This window comes from Grammomys surdaster, unplaced genomic scaffold (genome assembly GCF_004785775.1).
Source record: "Grammomys surdaster isolate TR1022 unplaced genomic scaffold, NIH_TR_1.0 126059, whole genome shotgun sequence".
NCBI lineage: Eukaryota > Metazoa > Chordata > Mammalia > Rodentia > Muridae > Grammomys > Grammomys surdaster.
Genome location: NW_021620869.1, coordinates 2,215,190 through 2,233,451, shown reverse-complemented (window position 1 = coordinate 2,233,451; position 18,262 = coordinate 2,215,190). Strand labels below are relative to the sequence as shown.

The window sequence follows — 18,262 nt, the reverse complement described above, 5'->3', positions numbered from 1 at the left end:
GTGCATACTCTAGGGTCAGGGAACACACGACTTCAGCTTATGAGTTCTGGACCCACAGGCCAGAGCAGCTGCCTTCACTGTTTCAGATCATGGAACGAAGTGATAAATGCTGGGCCTCGTTTGGGACTGTTTGGAGACCTAGGACCTTACTGGGACCCCTCAGCCACCCAGGTTCTCCTGTGGATCTGACACACCCACCCTCGAACACACGGCTGGCCAAGGCCCATCTGTGACACACTTGTTCCCATTTGACACATGTATTCCAGGGTGCTTCTTCCAGCTTGACGTGGAGGCTGGAGCTGCCAGGCCCAGGTGACCCTTATCTCCAGGGCTGATGTTTGTTGTTGTCAATGCCCCAGCTCCCAATCAGCTCGAGGCCTGTGACAACACCCTCCTGGAGTTGCAACAGCTCCTCTGGCTCCTGGCTCTTTCGGCACAGGTGAGCCCCCTTCAGCCCTGAGCAAAGTGCGTACCTCTCTGGTTCAAGATGGGCTGCACCCATACCTCTGAGTGACCCTTCATTTTCTTTACCTCCCATGAGGAAAGCACACAGAGCTACACAATGTATGTGAGGGTGTCCTGGAAGGAAGGGACAGACAGTAAACAGATCGTGTTAGCCACACACATATGCTCTGAAGGCAGTGCTTTTGGCCTGAAGGACTTCCAAAAGCATGTAGATGTGCATGAACAGTGATGGACAGTTCCCAGGATTCCAAGAGGGAGCAGAGTCAAGAAAGGGACAAGTATTCCAAGAGAGAGAACGGAAGAGGATGAAAGAGACAAAGTCATCCAAGACCCAAAGAGTCAGCAAGGGCTAGTGGTCCAGAAAATCTCTGGCTTTAGGGCTTGGTGGAGCTGGGTAGGGTTCCTGGAACAAAGAGTAGGCTCAGAGGCAAGGAGGCTACAGCAGAGTTGAGCTGAGTGAGGGTGAGTGAGTCCCCTTGGGAAGTAGAGACTGCTCAGAAGGCAGAAGGTCCTTAGCTATATCACCAAGTCTAGGGGTTTAAACTGTTGGTGGTGATAGCTTAAATATACTTGGAATGAAGGAAGGGGATGACCTGGGGCTTGAAAGTTTGGGGAAAGGCTTGGGCCTCTCCCAAAGGCCTATCTCAGGATGACCCTGGAATCCCACAGCCCAGGTGCCTGACCCATCAGCCTTGTATCCTGTGCTCTGTCCAGCTCAGGATCCAGTTCCTGAGGCACCACTGCTTTCCGGCTGGTTGTGTTTGGATGCATGTGACCTCACTGTCCCCAACTGTCAAAGTCCAGGGTTGCCCCTTCAGAGGGGCCTCAGGTCCTACGAGGTTACAGCCTGGCTGTAGGAGCACCATGAAGAAGTTACCACTGCTGTCAGCAAACCTAGTCTTCAGAGGTTAGCATCCATACCCTGCTTCCCTTCATGCTGGGATACAGGGGCGGGGCCTCACCAAAGCAGGGAAGGGGGGTTGTGTAGCCTCTTTACTTCCCAGGGCCCTCAGTTTAGGGTGTCTTTTCCTCTTTAGAAGCCTGAGTTTCATTTATTCTTCCTGAATGTTGATGAAGCATGCACACTCATGTGCACACACACACATACATACACACACACAGAGTAAGAATTTATGAGTTCCGTGCATAAGTGTGTGAGGCATGTGTGTGTATAAATGTGAATTCTGTGAATGTGACTTGTGTGTGAACCTGAGCATAAGAGGGAGAATGCAGTGGAGTCTACACACACACACACACACACACACACTCACACACACACACTCACACACACGCACACATACTTGCTGAAATGAACCTGTCCATCAGCCAAGCCAGGGATAGCAAATGCAGTCTCTAGGCCCCATTGGACCCCATACCCTGATTTTATGTGAATAAAACACACACACACACATACAAAAGCACACATGTACATGCACATGTGTGTGCACACACACATATTCTTGACAAAGATGTTCCTTTACTGGAAGGCAAAATAGAAACAAAACATTGTAGTTAGAACATTAAAATATTATGCAAATAGTTGCTTTCTTTTCTCTTCCTTTCCAACTGCTGAGATTCAGGACAGATTTGTCCACCAGTATAAAGATATATCTGCACTTAGCCATTTTAGTTATTGACATATAAAAAAATAGGACATTTTGTCTTTGAAATCTTTTAAAGGGTTTATGTATTGATTTTTCTGACTTCAGGCATGATTTTTTTTATTTCTTAGGAATTTCATGCATCAGTGTGTTTTGATCAGACCCACTTCCTCCTCACCCCTCCAATTCAGTGTCTTCCTTATTCCCTGCACTTTTCCATTGTTTCATGTGCTCGTTTTTTTGTTTGTTTGTTTGTTTGTTTTTTGTTTTTTTTGTTTTTTCCTTCCTAACCAGCCAAATATCCAGCATGAATGGAGCAGGAATGCATGAGTCCCATCCATGTGAGGAGCTACTGGGGATTCCCATGTGACTGGAGATGCTAGACAGAGATGGTCAGTTTTCTTCAGGCCCCTGAGAGGCTAGCCTGATATGCTAGCAGGCTATACTGCAGTGGGTAGTCCTACACCTTGCACAAACAGGCATCACCAACAGCCCCACCCATCCTGGCTGCAGTGAAACCCTGTGCTCAGGTGGGTGGTTGCAGTAAATCAGTCCTCCAAGCCTCAGGCACTTGCTCTCTGACTCTTGAAGACCCCTGGCTGGGCTGTGAGGGGACCCCGGGAGAGGGGTGTGAGGCTCTTCATACTGCTGTTCTTTGACAGGACACCAGAGGCTCCCCTCCCCCTGTGGAAGGTGCACACCTCCACTGTCCTGTTCACCCTGACAGAAGGACAAACATTGATCAGGGTTAAATTGACAATAAAAGGGCCAGAGCAAAGGGACTCACCAACCAGGCCTAGCCTCTGAGTTCAACGCAGAGCTAGCTGGGAAATGTTCCGGATGTTGGCTAAGGTCAGTGTGACGCTGGGCTCCAGAGCAGCAGGTTGGGTAAGGACCATGGGCTCGCACCAGCTGCTAGTGCCACCTCCAAAGGCCCTGAGCAAGCCCCTGTCAGTTCCTAAGAGGCTCTTGTTGGGTCCGGGGCCCTCCAACCTGGCTCCCCGTGTGCTGGCGGCCGGAAGTCTGAGGATGATCGGCCACATGCAAAAAGAGATGCTTCAGGTAGGCCTGGGCGGCTGCAGCCTCTGCCTAGGGGTAGTGAGTCTCGGTGGCAGGCAGAGGAGAGGATCTGACCGTGTGTCCACTGTCTAGATCATGGATGAGATCAAGCAGGGCATCCAGTACGTGTTCCAGACCAGGAACCCCCTCACACTCGTTGTCAGCGGCTCAGGGCACTGCGCCATGGAGACCGCCCTGTTCAACCTCCTAGAGCCTGGGGACTCCTTCCTGGTCGGAACCAATGGCATCTGGGGAATACGGGCTGCAGAGATTGCTGAGCGCATTGGTAAGGGGGAGTGGTCTGTGACCTCCTTATCCCTCCAGAGGCGTCCTGGGGAGTCAGAAGCTATCTCCACTGAGATCAGGCCCTGGCTTGCCTATTCTAACCTACTAGCACTCCTTCCTATGGCCCTAATGCCTCCACCTCCCCCGATGGGATGCTGCCTCCTCCAGGCAGACACCAAGGCATTCTCCCAGCCCTAGCAAACTGGCCAAGATTGTTTCTGGAATGTATGGAAGAGGTCTTACAGGGAACCCCCAGGTCTGAGCCACAGCAGTTCTCTGGGGTCTTCAGGAAGACTGGAATTTCAGAGGCTGATTCTCTCCCCAAATCTCAGAGCCTTGGTCATCTGTAAAATGTGGACCTAGGCATAGTCTGAGATGGAAGAGGTAGGCACACACCCAGACTTCTGCTAGACCCTGGCATTTGCTGATGGCCTGCATGATTCACAAGTGCATAGCCACATGGTTGATGGACATCAGTCGCCCAGGCCCTAATACCTAGGAAGGCCACTCTTTGCCCTTCACTGAGACTTAGTCAGTTCAGGCTTGTCACCTGCTAGGACTCTGGGTTTGAGCAGGTTCATGTGACATGGGACTCAGAGACAAGAATCAGGACAGGTGCTTGGGTCCTGGTGTTCCTAGATCCACAGGTCAGGCCTGCTTCTTCCTCTCACCATCCAGCGATGTGGGATATCTGTGAATGGCATCAGGGTTAGGTAGGACCATCTGTAGTGCTCAAAGTTACCTCAAAAAGATAGCATTTGTGTGATAAGACCACCAAGAGCATCCTTACCCTGAGGAGAGACACACACCTCCAACCCCGCCACCGCAAAGCTCTGGACTCAAAGCCCTGGAGGCCAGGACAGTGCTGCATCTGTGGGAAAAGCAGGCCTCACAGAGCATGCTCCACTTAACCTACGGTAAAGCCACGTGGGAGCCAGCATGAGTGGGGTCCTCCACGCTATTTCTGTGTGTGTGTTAATTTTTTTATTGGCTATTTTATTTACATATCAAATGTTGTCCCCCTTTCTGGTTCCCCCATCCCATCCCATCCCCTTTGTCTCTATGAGGGTGCTCCCCCACCTACCACCCACTCCTGCCTCACCACTCTAGCATCCCCCTACACTGGGGCTTCCTCTCCCACTGATGCCAGATAAGGCCATTCTCTGCCACATATGCGGCTGGAGCCATGGGTCCCTCCAGCTCCTTCAGTCCTTCTCCCCCATGGTATGTCTAACTCACGACCCGTTCTGTTCCTGTCCTCAGGAGCCCGTGTGCACCCGATGACGAAGAAGCCTGGAGAGCATTACACACTGCAGGAGGTGGAGGAGGTACTGAGACACAGAATCATTGTTGGTGGGGTTGGGCTGGGATTCTGAGGCCTGTGGCTTGACTTTTTAGCATCTGGGACTGGCCACGGGAGGGGCTTCTGTACCCAGGATCAGTTAGGAAGTCTTCCTCTGTTTGAAAACAAAACAGAGTCTGGGACACAGTCCTGTGGACAGGGCCAACAAGGCCTCAGGCTGTGTGGGCTCAGGGACATATGACATGTTACTGAACTCCAGGGTGCCAGCCCCTCATTGTGGAGTCAGGCTAGTCCCAACCTACAGACTGCAAGGCAGCTAGGATGCTGGCCACTCTTCTTAACCATGCCTTCCCCTCTGTTCCCTCCATCAGCGTGCTTTGACAGAAAAGGGTTGGGGCACATCACGTGCCTATTCAGTTATGGAGGGAGCTGGGTACATGTGGATGATCCTGGCCCTGCCCCCACAAACTGATACCACTCTGTAAGGAGCTGGCTGATCCAGGGAAAGGTCTCCATCAGTCCTGCTCAGAGCTGTCACTTCTGTCCCTCAGGGCCTGGCTCAGCACAAACCAGTGCTGCTGTTCCTGACCCATGGAGAATCATCCACTGGTGTGATGCAGCCCCTGGATGGTTTTGGGGAGCTCTGCCACAGGTAATGGTAGTGCCAGGGCAGAGCAAAGCACAAAACCTGGCTGGACAATGCTGTCAGGGAGCTGCAGGGCTGTCAGTGACAAGGTGTCCCAACTGCCACTGTCACACAGTATGGGTGGGTTTGCTCAAAGCAGGCTGAATATGTATCTTACCACCATTTTATTTGATGAGGACACAGAGGCTGGGATACGACCAAGTACCCTGTAGCCAGATACCGCTATAGTGGTACTGACCTTAGGCATCCCATGGCTGGCAAAGGCTGGTGCTGCCCGGCCTGTGCATCTCATAGCCTGCTCCCACCTCGTCCAGAGTTCCCTAGCTCCAAAGCTGCCCCTTGCCTGCACTTCTTCCTCAACCCCACACAGGGGTTTACAGTAGAACTGTTCCAGGACATGGTAGCCCCTCTGTAAGACAGCAGTGCTTGTCTATAAAGCTGACCACAGGCCGGAAGAGGACTTTGCCAGGACCATAGAGGGTTAGCAAGGCAGAACACACAGAGGGTTACCATGGCAGGACCACCATGGCCCTCAGGGATGTAGAGCCCATATGGGCAGGACCCCCACTAAAAGAGCCCTACACAGAGTCCCTCTCATGCATGGACCCTAATTAGATAGGTTCAAGCCTTGCCTATCACTGTGCTTACATGGTTCTGTGGGGAAACCCGGGAAAGAGGGGATGAACATACGATGTTGCTGGAACTGGACTCTGGCCTCTAAAGGCTGTGTGTCTGTGGCAGGTGGCCACATGTGTAGCTATTGGCACAGGCAAGAGGGAAGCCCAGACCTTGGCGCTGCCAGGTTGCTGGGACCCAGCTAGCTCTTGGCACTCAGAACCCTGGTAGCCTAGGCTGACCCCCACTTATCTCTGTGAGGTCCAGCAGCAGAGCCATCTTGTCGTGACCCGCCCACCCAGGCCCCAGTGTAGATAACCGCCTAGCACTCTAGCTGCTTCTGGCTTCTAGGAGCTGCTTCAGGGAGGGAACCCCACATAAGAAATGAAAGGGACCCTTCCCTGCTTCTCTGCTTCCTGGCTGCCTTTCCAAAGACTTTCAAGCCCTTCCCCTACACCATCACCCCCCCCCCTCCAGATGCCCAGTTCAGGCTGAAATCTAAACTCCCATGACCCTTCCTGCTTCACTGTGCTGCCTCCATACCCATGACTCCCTCAGGTACCAGTGCCTACTCCTGGTGGACTCGGTAGCATCACTAGGCGGGGTTCCTATCTACATGGACCAACAAGGTAAGAGCATGCCTTAGACGCCCCTATATTCCAGGTCACACACACTGGCAAACTCCAAGGCTACAGAAGACTCAGTATGACAGTTCTTGTAGGCCCACCACTGGACCATAACTGGGTTTGTGGCCCTGTCTCCACAGGCCCTGGCAAAAGAGATTTTGCAGCTTGTGGTTTGCTGGCTGGAAAGTCCAAACAGCATGGCAGCGTCTCTGGCATGGGTCCTGCCTGCACCCCCTCATGGAGGATAGCAATACAGTAGGAGTAAAGCAGGAGAAGGGGATCATAGGGTGAGAAGCCAGAGACCAGGAAGGGAATGACTTGCCCTTTCATAACAGCCCTTTTCTGAGAACTAGGCAGGGTCAATTCCTGCAGAGAGTCAGTGACCCAATAACGTCCCGATAGGCCCTGCCTCTTAGAGGTCCCAACCCTCCCATTCCACACTAAGGACCAACTTTTCAATACATAATCCCTCAGGGACACATCACTCACGTAGATGTCCCTGGGACAGCAGACTCTGAAGTGAGTCAGGAGCCTGAGTTTCTGCCAGACCATGAGACAGGGTGTGTAGGGTGCAGCAGGAGGCAGGTGCTACTCTGCAGGGCGGTGGGGTTAGGACATCTGCAGGACAGGATGATGGAGGACTGGGCTTGGGTATCAGATGTGGCGAGTCCAGTGCTGTAGACATCAGTGACATCCTGCAGACACCATGCTGTACCGCCTATGCTTGGCTGTTCACAGAGACTAGAAAGGTTGTGCTAAGAGGCTCCAGCCTGAGGTCATAAGTATGACAAAACAGGCCTGATATCTGAAGCAAAGTTTCTCTGGTATCCCTCCTGATTTCCATATGTCAGAGAAATCTTGGTCCACCGATCAAAGAGCATGGTACAGACCAGACAAACACACCTATTGGTTGAACTCTTCTGTGGGATCTCAGTCACCGCCTTCTCCATCCCCACCCTAGGCATTGACATCATGTACTCTGGCTCTCAGAAGGTCCTGAATGCCCCACCGGGGATCTCCCTCATCTCCTTCAACGACAAGGCCAAGTGAGTGGTCTACATCACAGACTGGAATATGGATTCTGGTGGGGGCACAGATGGCCCTTAAAGGAAGGGAGAGAAAGTCTCCATGTTCAAACCTCTCCCTGCTCACCCTGCTGAGATGTCCTAAAAGTCAAGCTATATGCCAAAGATGTTTCACAGGGTAAAGGGAAGGGCGCATGGCAGGGCCTGGGCTGTGGGCAGGACCAGAGGTTAGCATCCTGGAGGTTCTAGAGGTCATTCTAGGGGGTGATCCAATGTGTCTGGATGCTCAGAGCCCAGTACCCACCCTTCAACCTCTGCTCAGCTTCCTGGAGTTGGCACAGGGGCTGCCAGAGACAGGCACAAGCCACCCCCCACTCTGTAGTCCCACCATCATCTCAGGATCCTAGTATCTAGATCCTGGGCCTAGACATTGGGGGTTGGAGGAAAACCATGACACAAAGTCATGAAAGAGAGACCTCAGCGGGTAATGACTGTCAGCTGCAACCAGTGTTAGTATTCCAGCCTTTGAGTCCCGACCCACGTGAGTCAATTTTGGTATGGTCAGGAATTCTTCCTGGCTGCCATGTCAGACACCAGCAGTGTCACAGGGAAAGTCAGGGTCTGTATATGAAGGTTGTAAGGTCATCAGGATTGGGGGAAGGGTTGGAGAGTCCCACCTGGGAAAGCAGTTTCTCTGATAAAGGAGGCAACACAGACCTGTGGTTGGAAGTGGGAGAAATAAAGAGACAAAGAGTGGCGGGGTGCTGGTTCTAGGTACCCACAGGACACTCACAGTTGTGTGGCCCTCAGAGGGCTGGGCAGTCTGAGGAACTCATGTCCCTCCATGATTCACAAGGTTCCATGAACACAAGTTCCACAATAGGCTATCTGCCCCTGCACCCCACATCTGCGATGCAGGAGAGCCCAAAAGCCAGAGTCAGGCAGGTACTCACACTGGCTTCTCTTGTCCAGAAACAAGGTCTACTCCCGGAAGACAAAGCCAGTCTCCTTCTACACAGACATCACGTACTTGGCCAAGTTGTGGGGCTGTGAGGGCAAGACCAGAGTGTGAGTATCGGGCAGATCCAGGGATGCGGGTGGTGGGGTGGCTGCCCACCCCCCACCCAGCCTCGTATCAGCCATGTGTCAAGTTCTTCATTCCAGGCCTTTGCGCCTTTGAGCCCCTATGCTCCAACTGAGGACTCTCGTGCTAGCCGTTAAATTCAGGCGCCACTTGTCACCTGGCCCAGAGGCTCAGTCCTAATAAACATTCCCCCACTACCATTTCCACAATCCTTGTTCTCTCTCAGTTTTTTTATACCTGACTCTATCTTCCCATCCCAGGCCTCAGTTTACCCAGAGGTTCCATAGGTCCCTTCAGTCATAATCCTGAGAGGTCTTGTACAAAACCCAAGACAGGATATCAGAATGATGCTCTAGACTATTGGAGAGAAAGCGTCTAGTGCACTTCACAAGAACATGGAGTCCTGGTGGGAAGATGGCGATCAGCCATGTGCTTCTCCTCTTTTCTTCCCCTACATGTTGCCAAGCCCTGTGCCAGCCTTCCCTCCCTGGCAATCCTGACTCTGTGACTCTGAAGCAGGAAGTGTCCCTGGGAAACGATTGGCTCCTGCCACAGACCCTGAGCTGTCATAGTGGGACAATTAGCTCCTGGTCCATTCCTATCATGACATTGAACCAGGCTCTTTTTTGTTCCCCAGAATCCATCATACCACGCCTGTCACAAGCTTATACTGCCTGAGGGAGAGCCTGGCACTCATTTCAGAGCAGGTAACAGCAGGGACCCCACCCTAATGGGAAGAAGAAAAAGAAGTGGAGAGGGAAGAAAAGGAAGCCCCTTGGGCCAGAGTGCACTTCAGACTGGGTACCTGCGGGACTCTTCCTTTCCCACAACTCCCTCAGATTGCTCTGAGGAAAGAAGACAAGAGGATTCCTAAGACAGCAACCTGCTGAACCTGCTTGCCAACAGACCCAGGCTTTGGAGTAGGAGAAGCTATGATGTAGCCAGGAAGATGGAAGTCCCCCTAAGGGGTGGGGGACAGGGAAAGACTGGCTTCTTCACAGAGGAAGCTGGAGCACTGGCTATATGCAGACTGGGAGGACAGAGCCCAGGACAGACAGAGGCACACTCTGGTCTGACCCTTCAGCTACTCAGCAGATCACAGTGGAGGTTGAAAGGGAGAGGTTCCTTGGAACTGAGTGGGGGGTCTGAGAGAGGTAGGCATGGTGAGAGGGGTCTCGGGCATGGGGCACACACAGCCAAGCAGTTGGCAGCTCAATGGTTGTCTTAGTCTGTTTATGCCACAGGCAGAATACCTCATAGTTAAATTTATTTGGCTGATAGTTTCTAGAAGGTGAGAAATCTAAGTTCAAGGACAAGGCCTATACTTACTCTATTATAACAAGTCTGAAGATTTCACATGGGCCAGATGGAGCAAGAAGAAAGAAAGAAAAAAAAAAGCTGAAGCCTCGTACAGCCCAGGCTAGCCTCAAACTTAGTTCCAGGCTAGCCTTGAATTCCTAATTATCCTACACCTACCTCCCATGTTCTGAGATTATAAGCATGCACCACCATGCTCAGCTATCTTGGGTTTCATTATAAACATCACTGACAGATGCATGCCAACACACCTGTAGCTCCTGTATTGCTAGCCACACAAGGACTTGGGACACTCCTGGCCACTGCAGTTCTCACCAGAGAAGGGTTGGCACTCTGCAGGCATGTGCAGGTTCCAGGCCAACTGGGTCAGTGGTTGTGTCCAGTGCAAAATCCACTCTCAGGGAATGGAGGTTAAGTGTGGTTACAGGCCCAGTTGGTTACATAGGTCACAGGGCAGAAAGAAATAATCAAAGCCTGGCCACCTTCCTCCAAGTCCTGACGTCCCTCACAGACCATTGCCCACCACACAGGCCGTGAAGAGCCCTGGGCTCTGGCTAACATGTTCAAATTCTTAGGACCACTCATAAAGTTACTGCATGAAGACTGGGTTAAAAATGCCATGATCTAGACAGTCACCTACACTCTGGCTAGGACTCCGAGCTGGAGATGCATCCCTGTGGAGCAAACACTAGGGGATGAGCTGGACAGGGACAAGTAAGAAGTCATGGGTAGCCAAGTATGATGGTACCTACCTGTAATCCCAGCGTTCGGGATGTTGATGCAGGATCAAGAGTTTGTGGCTAGCCTGAGCTACATACTGAGACCTTAAAATGGAAAAGGGAAGAGTATTGGGAAAGAGGTCAGCTCAGTGTGCTGAGAAGGTGATGAGATCTAGTGACCAGTGGGAAGCAGTTAATGGTGGGCAAAATATGACCTAGGAGTGATGGGGTGGCCAGAGGAGGAGGGACTGTTCCAAGAGGTCACATATCACAGCCCCTTAGGTCCAGGGTCAGAATGAATAGGAACTGACTCTGATCACGTGGCCAGCAATCTCGGCTTCCTCGAGTGGGAGCCTACCCTTTGAAATGTATCCTGCCTGTCTTCCCAGGGCCCTGCTGGGTACTCACAGGAGTCTATGACCCACTTCTCTCCCTCCCTGACCCAGAAAATATCCTCTTTCCTCGAGCTGGCCCAGCATAGACTCTTGTCTCCTCAGAGCCTGGGGTTCCAGAAGAAGTTGCCCAGCATATCTACACAATAGAGGGGCTAGCACCTGCCTGCTATCATGGCCACCTTTTTCCCATAGGGCCTGGAGAATTCCTGGAGGCGTCACAGGGAGGCTACAGCACATCTGCACAAACACCTGCAGGAGATGGGCTTAAAGTTCTTTGTGAAGAACCCGGTGAGGAGCCCATGGGAAGCGGGCATCGGTTGCCTGATCCAGGCACTAGTCCAATGGGGAGGGTGAGGCTATAATCTATTAGTGAGACCAAACACCAGGTTTCAGAGGGATGTGAGCCTCCTGAAGCTGGGGCAACCTCTTTAGGCTCTCGGCAATCTCCAGATAACTCCCATTCCCTGCCAAGTGAGTTCTGTGGTAGCCAAAAGCTGACTGGCAAGCTGTTTTCCTCTGACCCTTTCTCAAGACTCTAAAAGCAGCCTGAGCACCATCATAGAGGATATGAGTGTCCCTGGAGGGTATGAAGGGCCCCAGTCCATATGGCTAAGCCTCGCCCTTCTTGCAGGAAATCCGGCTACCCACAATCACCACCGTGACTGTGCCTGCAGGCTACAACTGGAGGGACATCGTCAGCTATGTGCTGGATCACTTCAACATTGAAATCTCTGGTGGTCTTGGTCCCACTGAGGAGAAGGTGAGGAGGCTTCTGGAAAGCCAGAGCTTTGTAACCAGAGGCACTAGACATGAGTCAGTCCTGCTGCACAGACCAACTGTGTTGGGTCACAGCAGGGCCCAGACAGCATGATTCCTTCAAGTAGAATATCCTTAGCCTTCTCCACCACAGTAGGGAAGTCACACATCAGCTTTACTAGGTCCACTCTGAATTCTGAGTGATCCACCCTGGCCGTATCCCTGAACTCTATGCTTTGGGTACAGTGGAGAGGGCTGGCTCTGGCCCCTGTGCAGCATGCATGAGGCCACTTCCCTTCTGCATACCAGATGGATGCTGATCCCATGTGATAAAAGTACCCTACCCTAACCAGCTCCTATCAGACAAGAGGCTGCAGACAGAGGCTGACATCTGCCTGTTCCTTGCCTACCAGGTGCTGCGGATCGGCCTCCTGGGCTACAACGCCACCACAGAGAATGTGGACCGTGTGGCCGAGGCACTGAGGGAGGCCCTGCAACGCTGTCCTAAGAACAAGTTATGAGCAGCCTCTCACCAGACTATGCCCTCCTGGAGGGGCTGGGAATATAACAGTCATGAAGGCCTGTACAAGGCCTAGAGCCAGCAAAGCTGCTGAGGTAGCCAGGCCAGGCCCGAAGGACCAGGGTGAAGCTGCCTCTCTCCCCACAAATGGAACCTTGTGGAAATAGGATGCTGATCACCTTTGGATGGAGCTACAGTCTGCAGGCCACTGGCCTTTGGGAATATTCAATAAAGTGCTTGCCAGGCATCTCCTATGACTGTGTGGGGCTGGGTGTGGAAGAGGGACCTGGGGCCCTTTTGAAAAGAGCCGCTTATTCTAGAGCCTGTACACAGATCTTTTCCTAAGGCCGAGGATACTGTCTTTAATTTCCAGATGTCACTCACCACCATCATCAAACATACTCTCACAATGTTATCTTCAAGTGAATCTACAAGAAATCCCACTCATAAAGACAAGACACCCACAAACACATAGCCAGAACCTGAGCTCATGACCTTGAAGCCCCTCCATCCTAGACCCTTAGCCCTGAGTTTTTATTTTCACCTGAATAGATACTGAGCCCCAGTTCCCTGCTCTGCTTGCTCCCATACACACACACACACATCACGTCTGGCCCAGTCGTCTGGCACACTCACCACCTGGAGCACACTGGGCAGCTATACTCAGAGCCCCATAGAGGAAGGCTGGAGAGCCCCCATTATCAAGCAAGGCTAGACAGCCCCCCTCTTTTCAGGTTATCAGTAGGAATGTACCTCCTGGCAGAGAATGGTTGACCTAGCTATGTCCACATCCCTGGTACAACTGGTCACAGCTATGCTCTGGAGTAGGTTCTTGAGCCAACAGAGGCTGCTGCTCAGTGGTTCCCGGTAACCAGAGGAGACAGTCTTGAGGGACACACGAACACAGTCACAGCCGAGTCGTAAACAGTGCCATAAGGGGACCTGGAGCAGAACAGGGAGGGATTCTTGGAGAGGAGACTGGAGAGCCCAGGGCCCAGAATGCCCAGGGCCACTTGGTCATTTAGAGCCTCGTCCTTATCCAGAGGGCAGATCTATCTTGGTTTGATCTCCCAAGAGGCAGACACTGAGGTATATATGTGGTTTGCCTGAGAATGAATTCAGGAGTCACCCAGTGGAAGATCCCCTGCTTCTCATCCTGCAGGTCAGCTGTGTCACCTGTGGACCACACATATTCTGTGATGAGACTCTGCCCAGCACTTTGGACCTTCCTGTACACGTGTGTCTGACTGTCGTCACCTGCATGACCACACCAGAGAAATCCTGTTCCTTTACTTGTGGGTGATGGACACCTGATTCATTTCCAGTTGAGGGCTTTGATAAACATAGCTGTAACAACCTCCAGACTCAAGGCTTCCTGTGACTGTGTCCTTTCACTTACTCTGAGTAGATGAGGAGGATTTCAGTTACAGGTGCCTTGACTAGGAGAAACTATGTATAAGAGCTGCGGCCATTAGAAACTGCTTGCCCAGAGCTGTGGCCATTCAACTTCTTGCCCAGGTGGCTGGCATCCTTTTGCTCTAGCAACTGTCAAACTAATTTGGTTACATGTGCCCTCCCTTGGTGATTGACAAGGCCAGTATCTTTTCACTTGCCATTGGCTACTTGCAAACCATCTTCAGAGAAGTGTCAATTCAAATAGTTTGCTTGCGTGTAAATATGTAGGTTTTTCCTCTTGGATGCCGGTTGTGTAGTCATTGAGTTCCTGTGTGTGGGGTGTGTGTGTGTGTGTGTGTGTGTCTTCTGTCTGTCTGTCTGTGTCTGTCTGTCCAGCAAACCTGTCTCTGCCCCTCCCCTACTGTTAGGATTACAGGTGTTCACAGTTATAACCAGCTTTTGCATGGCTGTTTGGGATCCAAACTTGGATCTCCATGCTTGCTTGACAAGCACTTTACCCACTGAGCTATCTCCCTCCCTACACCATAATAGACTTTTTAAATGTATTCTCCACCCAATCAGGTAGATATTTGTGTCCCAAGGGTTTCCTGGTTCTATGGCTAACCTATTTATTTTCCCACTGATGGTTCCAAAGAGCAGGAATGTTTGATTTTTGTGCAGTCCTATGGGTTTTCTTTCTGTGATTTGTGCTATTTATATCTTGCCCCAGAAGTCTTTCCAGTTTCGAGGCTGTGATGGATATTTCTGTATTTTCTTTTGAAGTTATTGTGTGGGTCTATTATTTGTTTCATTGAGTCGACATGGGGCAAAGTGCATTTTATTAAGAGCAGTATTCAGTTGTCCTAACAATATGCTTCTTAAACAAACCTTGGTTTCTCCATCCTATTGACTTGCCAGCCTGGCAAAGACCATTGAGTACGTATGTGTAGGTTGGTTTCTGGTGTCTATTCTACTCTGGCTGTTTTTCTTGGTCATAAGTAAATCTGCATTAACTCAAAATTTGCAGACAGCAATAAATCTGAATATGAAACAATCCCCCCCCCGTGGAGGGGGGTGGGGAGAAGAAAGACTTTTATTATTCTAAAACCTTTTAATTTCCATGAATTTCAGGCTTGTTTTGTCTGTTTCTACAGAATAGCTTTCTGGAATTTTGATTGAAATTTTCCAACTACCAGGTTAAGGACAGTAGGAATCTTAGAAATCAAATTTATAAATTTGATTTTATGAGCATTCATTTAGATGATTTTAAATTTCTCTAAGCAATGTTACAGATTTTCACTGTAGAAGTCTTGCATATAGCTTTTGTTATGTTTATTACGAGGGGTTGATGTTTTGCTGATAGTGTAAACAATATTTAACTTTTCTCATTCCCAATTGTTTCCTTTTAATATGTTTTTATATTAGTCTTATGTCTACTGGCCTGGCTAGGTTCACAGTTCTAGTGATTTCTTTGGATTTTCTAAGTCAATAGCCAAACTGCCTATGAATGATGACAGTTGCGTGTCTGTGCGAATCCATATGCTTCTCATCAGCTTTCTTTCTTACCTCACTGATGACACAAACCCAATGCCAAACTAAATGGTTAGAAATTCAGAATTAGAGAAAGTGATTAATGTTTGCATTTTTAAATGTGTATGTATTTGTTATTTGTGTGTGTGTGTCTGTGTGTGTGTGTGTGCATGTGTGTCTGTGTGTGTGTCTGTGTGTCTGTGTGTCTGTGTGTGTGCGTGTGCATGTGTGTCTGTGTGTGTGTGTGTGTGCATGTGTGTCTGTGTGTGCATGTGTGTCTGTGTGTCTGTGTGTGTGCGTGTGCATGTGTGTGTGTCTGTGTGCGTCTGTATGTGTGTGTGTGCATGTGTGTGTCTGTGTGTGTGTGCATGTGCATTTGTGTGTGTTCAGCTTATGACTGGCATCAGTGGCAGGTTTTCTGTGACTCCTCGCTACTACAGTTTGGTGAGTGTGCCGTCAGCACGGCACTCACAGCCCCTCCATCCTTTGCAACTGTGTACTATTTCTCCTTTATTTTCTGATAAAGTTTATGAAGAACTAGAGCTATTTTCTTTATCTTATATGTTTGGTAGAATTCAACAACCCAGGAATCAGAGAAGGAAACTTTCTTTATGGAAAAACTAAAAGATATTTTTTTCAATATGCCTGAGTCCCTCCCTCCCTCCTTCCTTCCCTCCCTGTCTCCCTGTCTCCCTCTCTCTCTCTCTTTCCATTTAAGACAAGGTCTTCTTATAGCTCAGGTTGGCCTCAGACTCACAATCTTCTTGCCTCAGCCTCCTGAGAGCTAACCAGACATGGGTTCTTTAGATGTTTCCTTCCTCTCGTGTCAGATTTTATAACTGCGCCATCCATGGTGTACTGGCTTCCCATTCAGGCTGTTGTATGTCCTGGTATTAAATAAGTCACAGTGTCCCTTTACTGACATGTATGTCTATGGAATTTGTAGCAATTTTTCTTTCATCATCCTCTATATAGGTGACTTACATCTTCTCTTTTTTTTCTGTTGATCACCCTTGCTAGGAGGTATTAATTTTATCTGTCTTTGCAAAACACCAGTGTTTGCTTGTGTTTCTTTTCCTCTGTTGTCTGTCCTCTGTTAATTTCTATAATACTATCCTCCTCATTTTACCTCTTCTGGTTTTGATTTACCTGCTTTCTCCTCTTGCCCACCTTATCACTGCAGATAGAAAACATGAGACAGTTTTATTATTTAAAAACTAGCCAGATAACCCAATGGCTGGGCAAAGAATTTCCTGCCCTGATCTTAGCAACTAGCTCCGTCCATCTTCATTGGCCTCTGCCCTCAGTGGAGGCTAGAAACTATAGGGGCCCCCTGAGACCTACATGTCTGTAGTTTCCTACCCGCTCCACAGCTTGGTCCAAATCCCCCTTCTTTCTTCATCCCTTCTCTTCCTCCTGTGACCTGCATGCCCTGCCTTTTCCCCTTCACCCAGCAATTGGCTTCCACATTTTTTATTCACACGATGAAGAACCAATTAGGGAAACATCTCCCCCACACTTGTAAATGCCCTAACACCTGATCCCGTGATGAGAGTGGGCTTCTCCAAACAGCACTTGGGCTAGCTGGTGATGGATCATCTGGTCTTCTATGCACTTGTTGATTTTTTTTCTATCATGTACCAAAAGGGGGATCTTCATATTCCAAGTGTCCACATGTCCTAGTGGGTCCTCGTGGACTGTGGAGAACTTACTTAGCTTCAGAACTTCTGGGCTTTCCTGAGGACACTCTGTATGTCATTTGCAGCCTCCTTCATCTCTGTAACCTCTTCTATCTGTGTTTCTCATGGACCTCTTAGCTCCACAATTGAGACTATGGTCATCCTAGGACCCAAACTTGCTATAGTGTATACACTTGGAGTGTGCTGGTCCCACTCAAAAGTGAGCTACCCCAGTCACTTAGTTGATGGATATTCCTAGGTGAGGTGCATAGTCTTCACGATACAGAATGATCACCAAGCACCAAGGCAGATAGGGCAAAGTCTCAGCCTGTGCTGAGTCTCTGAGCCCAAGGGCTTTGCCAGGGCATACCTTGAGACTGTACAAAGCTTTTCCCCCATTTGGCTTGTGAAATAAGAGCATTTTATATACCTGTAGGCATATCCAATCTGTGGCCAACAGGCCACATGTGCCCCAGAATAGCTATGAACATAGTCTAGCTCATTTGTAGACCACAATGTCGTCTAAAAATATTCAAAGTTGAACACACATGTAAGGTACTGAAGAACTTGCCAGCGAGCCTTCCTGGCTCGGATCCGCATGTTTCCATCAGCACAGAACCATTTTGTAACATGTCTCCCAAAGTCTGTCTTGTCCAGGACAGGAGAGTTAGTGTGGGTGGGAGGCTGAATTCACACTGTCCTCTTCCAGGTAGACACACTGCTTCTTGTCCTCTCTTCTAATGGGAACAAAGAGGACTTGTCTCCTGCTTTGGTGCCTACTGAGAAAGTTCCAGAGACCCTGACATCCTATTCTACCATAGATTGCATGTCTAGCACAGCATCTTGATGACAAATTACCATTTGGCAAAGTTTCTTTAACCCTGACACACATGGCAGTCCACCCGGTTTTTGCTAAGGTTGTTGTAGCTTTAAGAAGTGCTGTGGTCTGCACCTGCATCCTCATGTGCTGCACCTCGGTAAAACTATTTAAAGGGTAGTGGACTAGAAATCATCTCAAAACAGTCCCTTGAGTACTAATGAGATGGCTGAGCGGATAAATGTCCCTCTGATCACCTGAATTCAACCCCTGGAGTGACCCACATAGAAAGAACCAGCTTCTACAAGTTGTTCTCTGACCTCCATATGTGAGCCATGGCTCTCATGCATACACACACACACACACACACACACACACACACACGCACACATTGGCAAGCAAAATAAATATATAAAATATAACTT

At 49.8% G+C, this 18,262-nt stretch overlaps 1 protein-coding gene across 1 annotated transcript; it reads left to right on the top strand.

The window, feature by feature from the left end:
• The first annotated feature begins 2,799 nt into the window (after positions 1-2,799).
• On the top strand, positions 2,800-12,670 carry Agxt (alanine--glyoxylate and serine--pyruvate aminotransferase). The gene is made up of 11 exons (XM_028755349.1): positions 2,800-3,128; positions 3,219-3,411; positions 4,674-4,738; positions 5,265-5,365; positions 6,533-6,603; positions 7,562-7,646; positions 8,598-8,693; positions 9,347-9,416; positions 11,333-11,428; positions 11,772-11,900; positions 12,310-12,670. The coding sequence occupies exons 1-11, from the start codon at positions 2,898-2,900 to the stop codon at positions 12,415-12,417; spliced, it is 1,245 nt and encodes a 414-aa protein (XP_028611182.1). The 5' UTR covers positions 2,800-2,897; the 3' UTR covers positions 12,418-12,670.
• The last annotated feature ends 5,592 nt before the right edge of the window (positions 12,671-18,262 follow it).

Excerpts from the sequence above, each read along its gene's own strand:
- Agxt (XM_028755349.1), top strand. The coding sequence starts at position 2,898 with ATGTTCCGGATGTTGGCTAAGGTCAGTGTGACGCTGGGCTCCAGAGCA. Across the intron at positions 3,129-3,218 it reads TGCAAAAAGAGATGCTTCAG|ATCATGGATGAGATCAAGCA; the intron begins GTAGGCCTGGGC and ends TCCACTGTCTAG. Across the intron at positions 5,366-6,532 it reads TTTGGGGAGCTCTGCCACAG|GTACCAGTGCCTACTCCTGG; the intron begins GTAATGGTAGTG and ends TGACTCCCTCAG.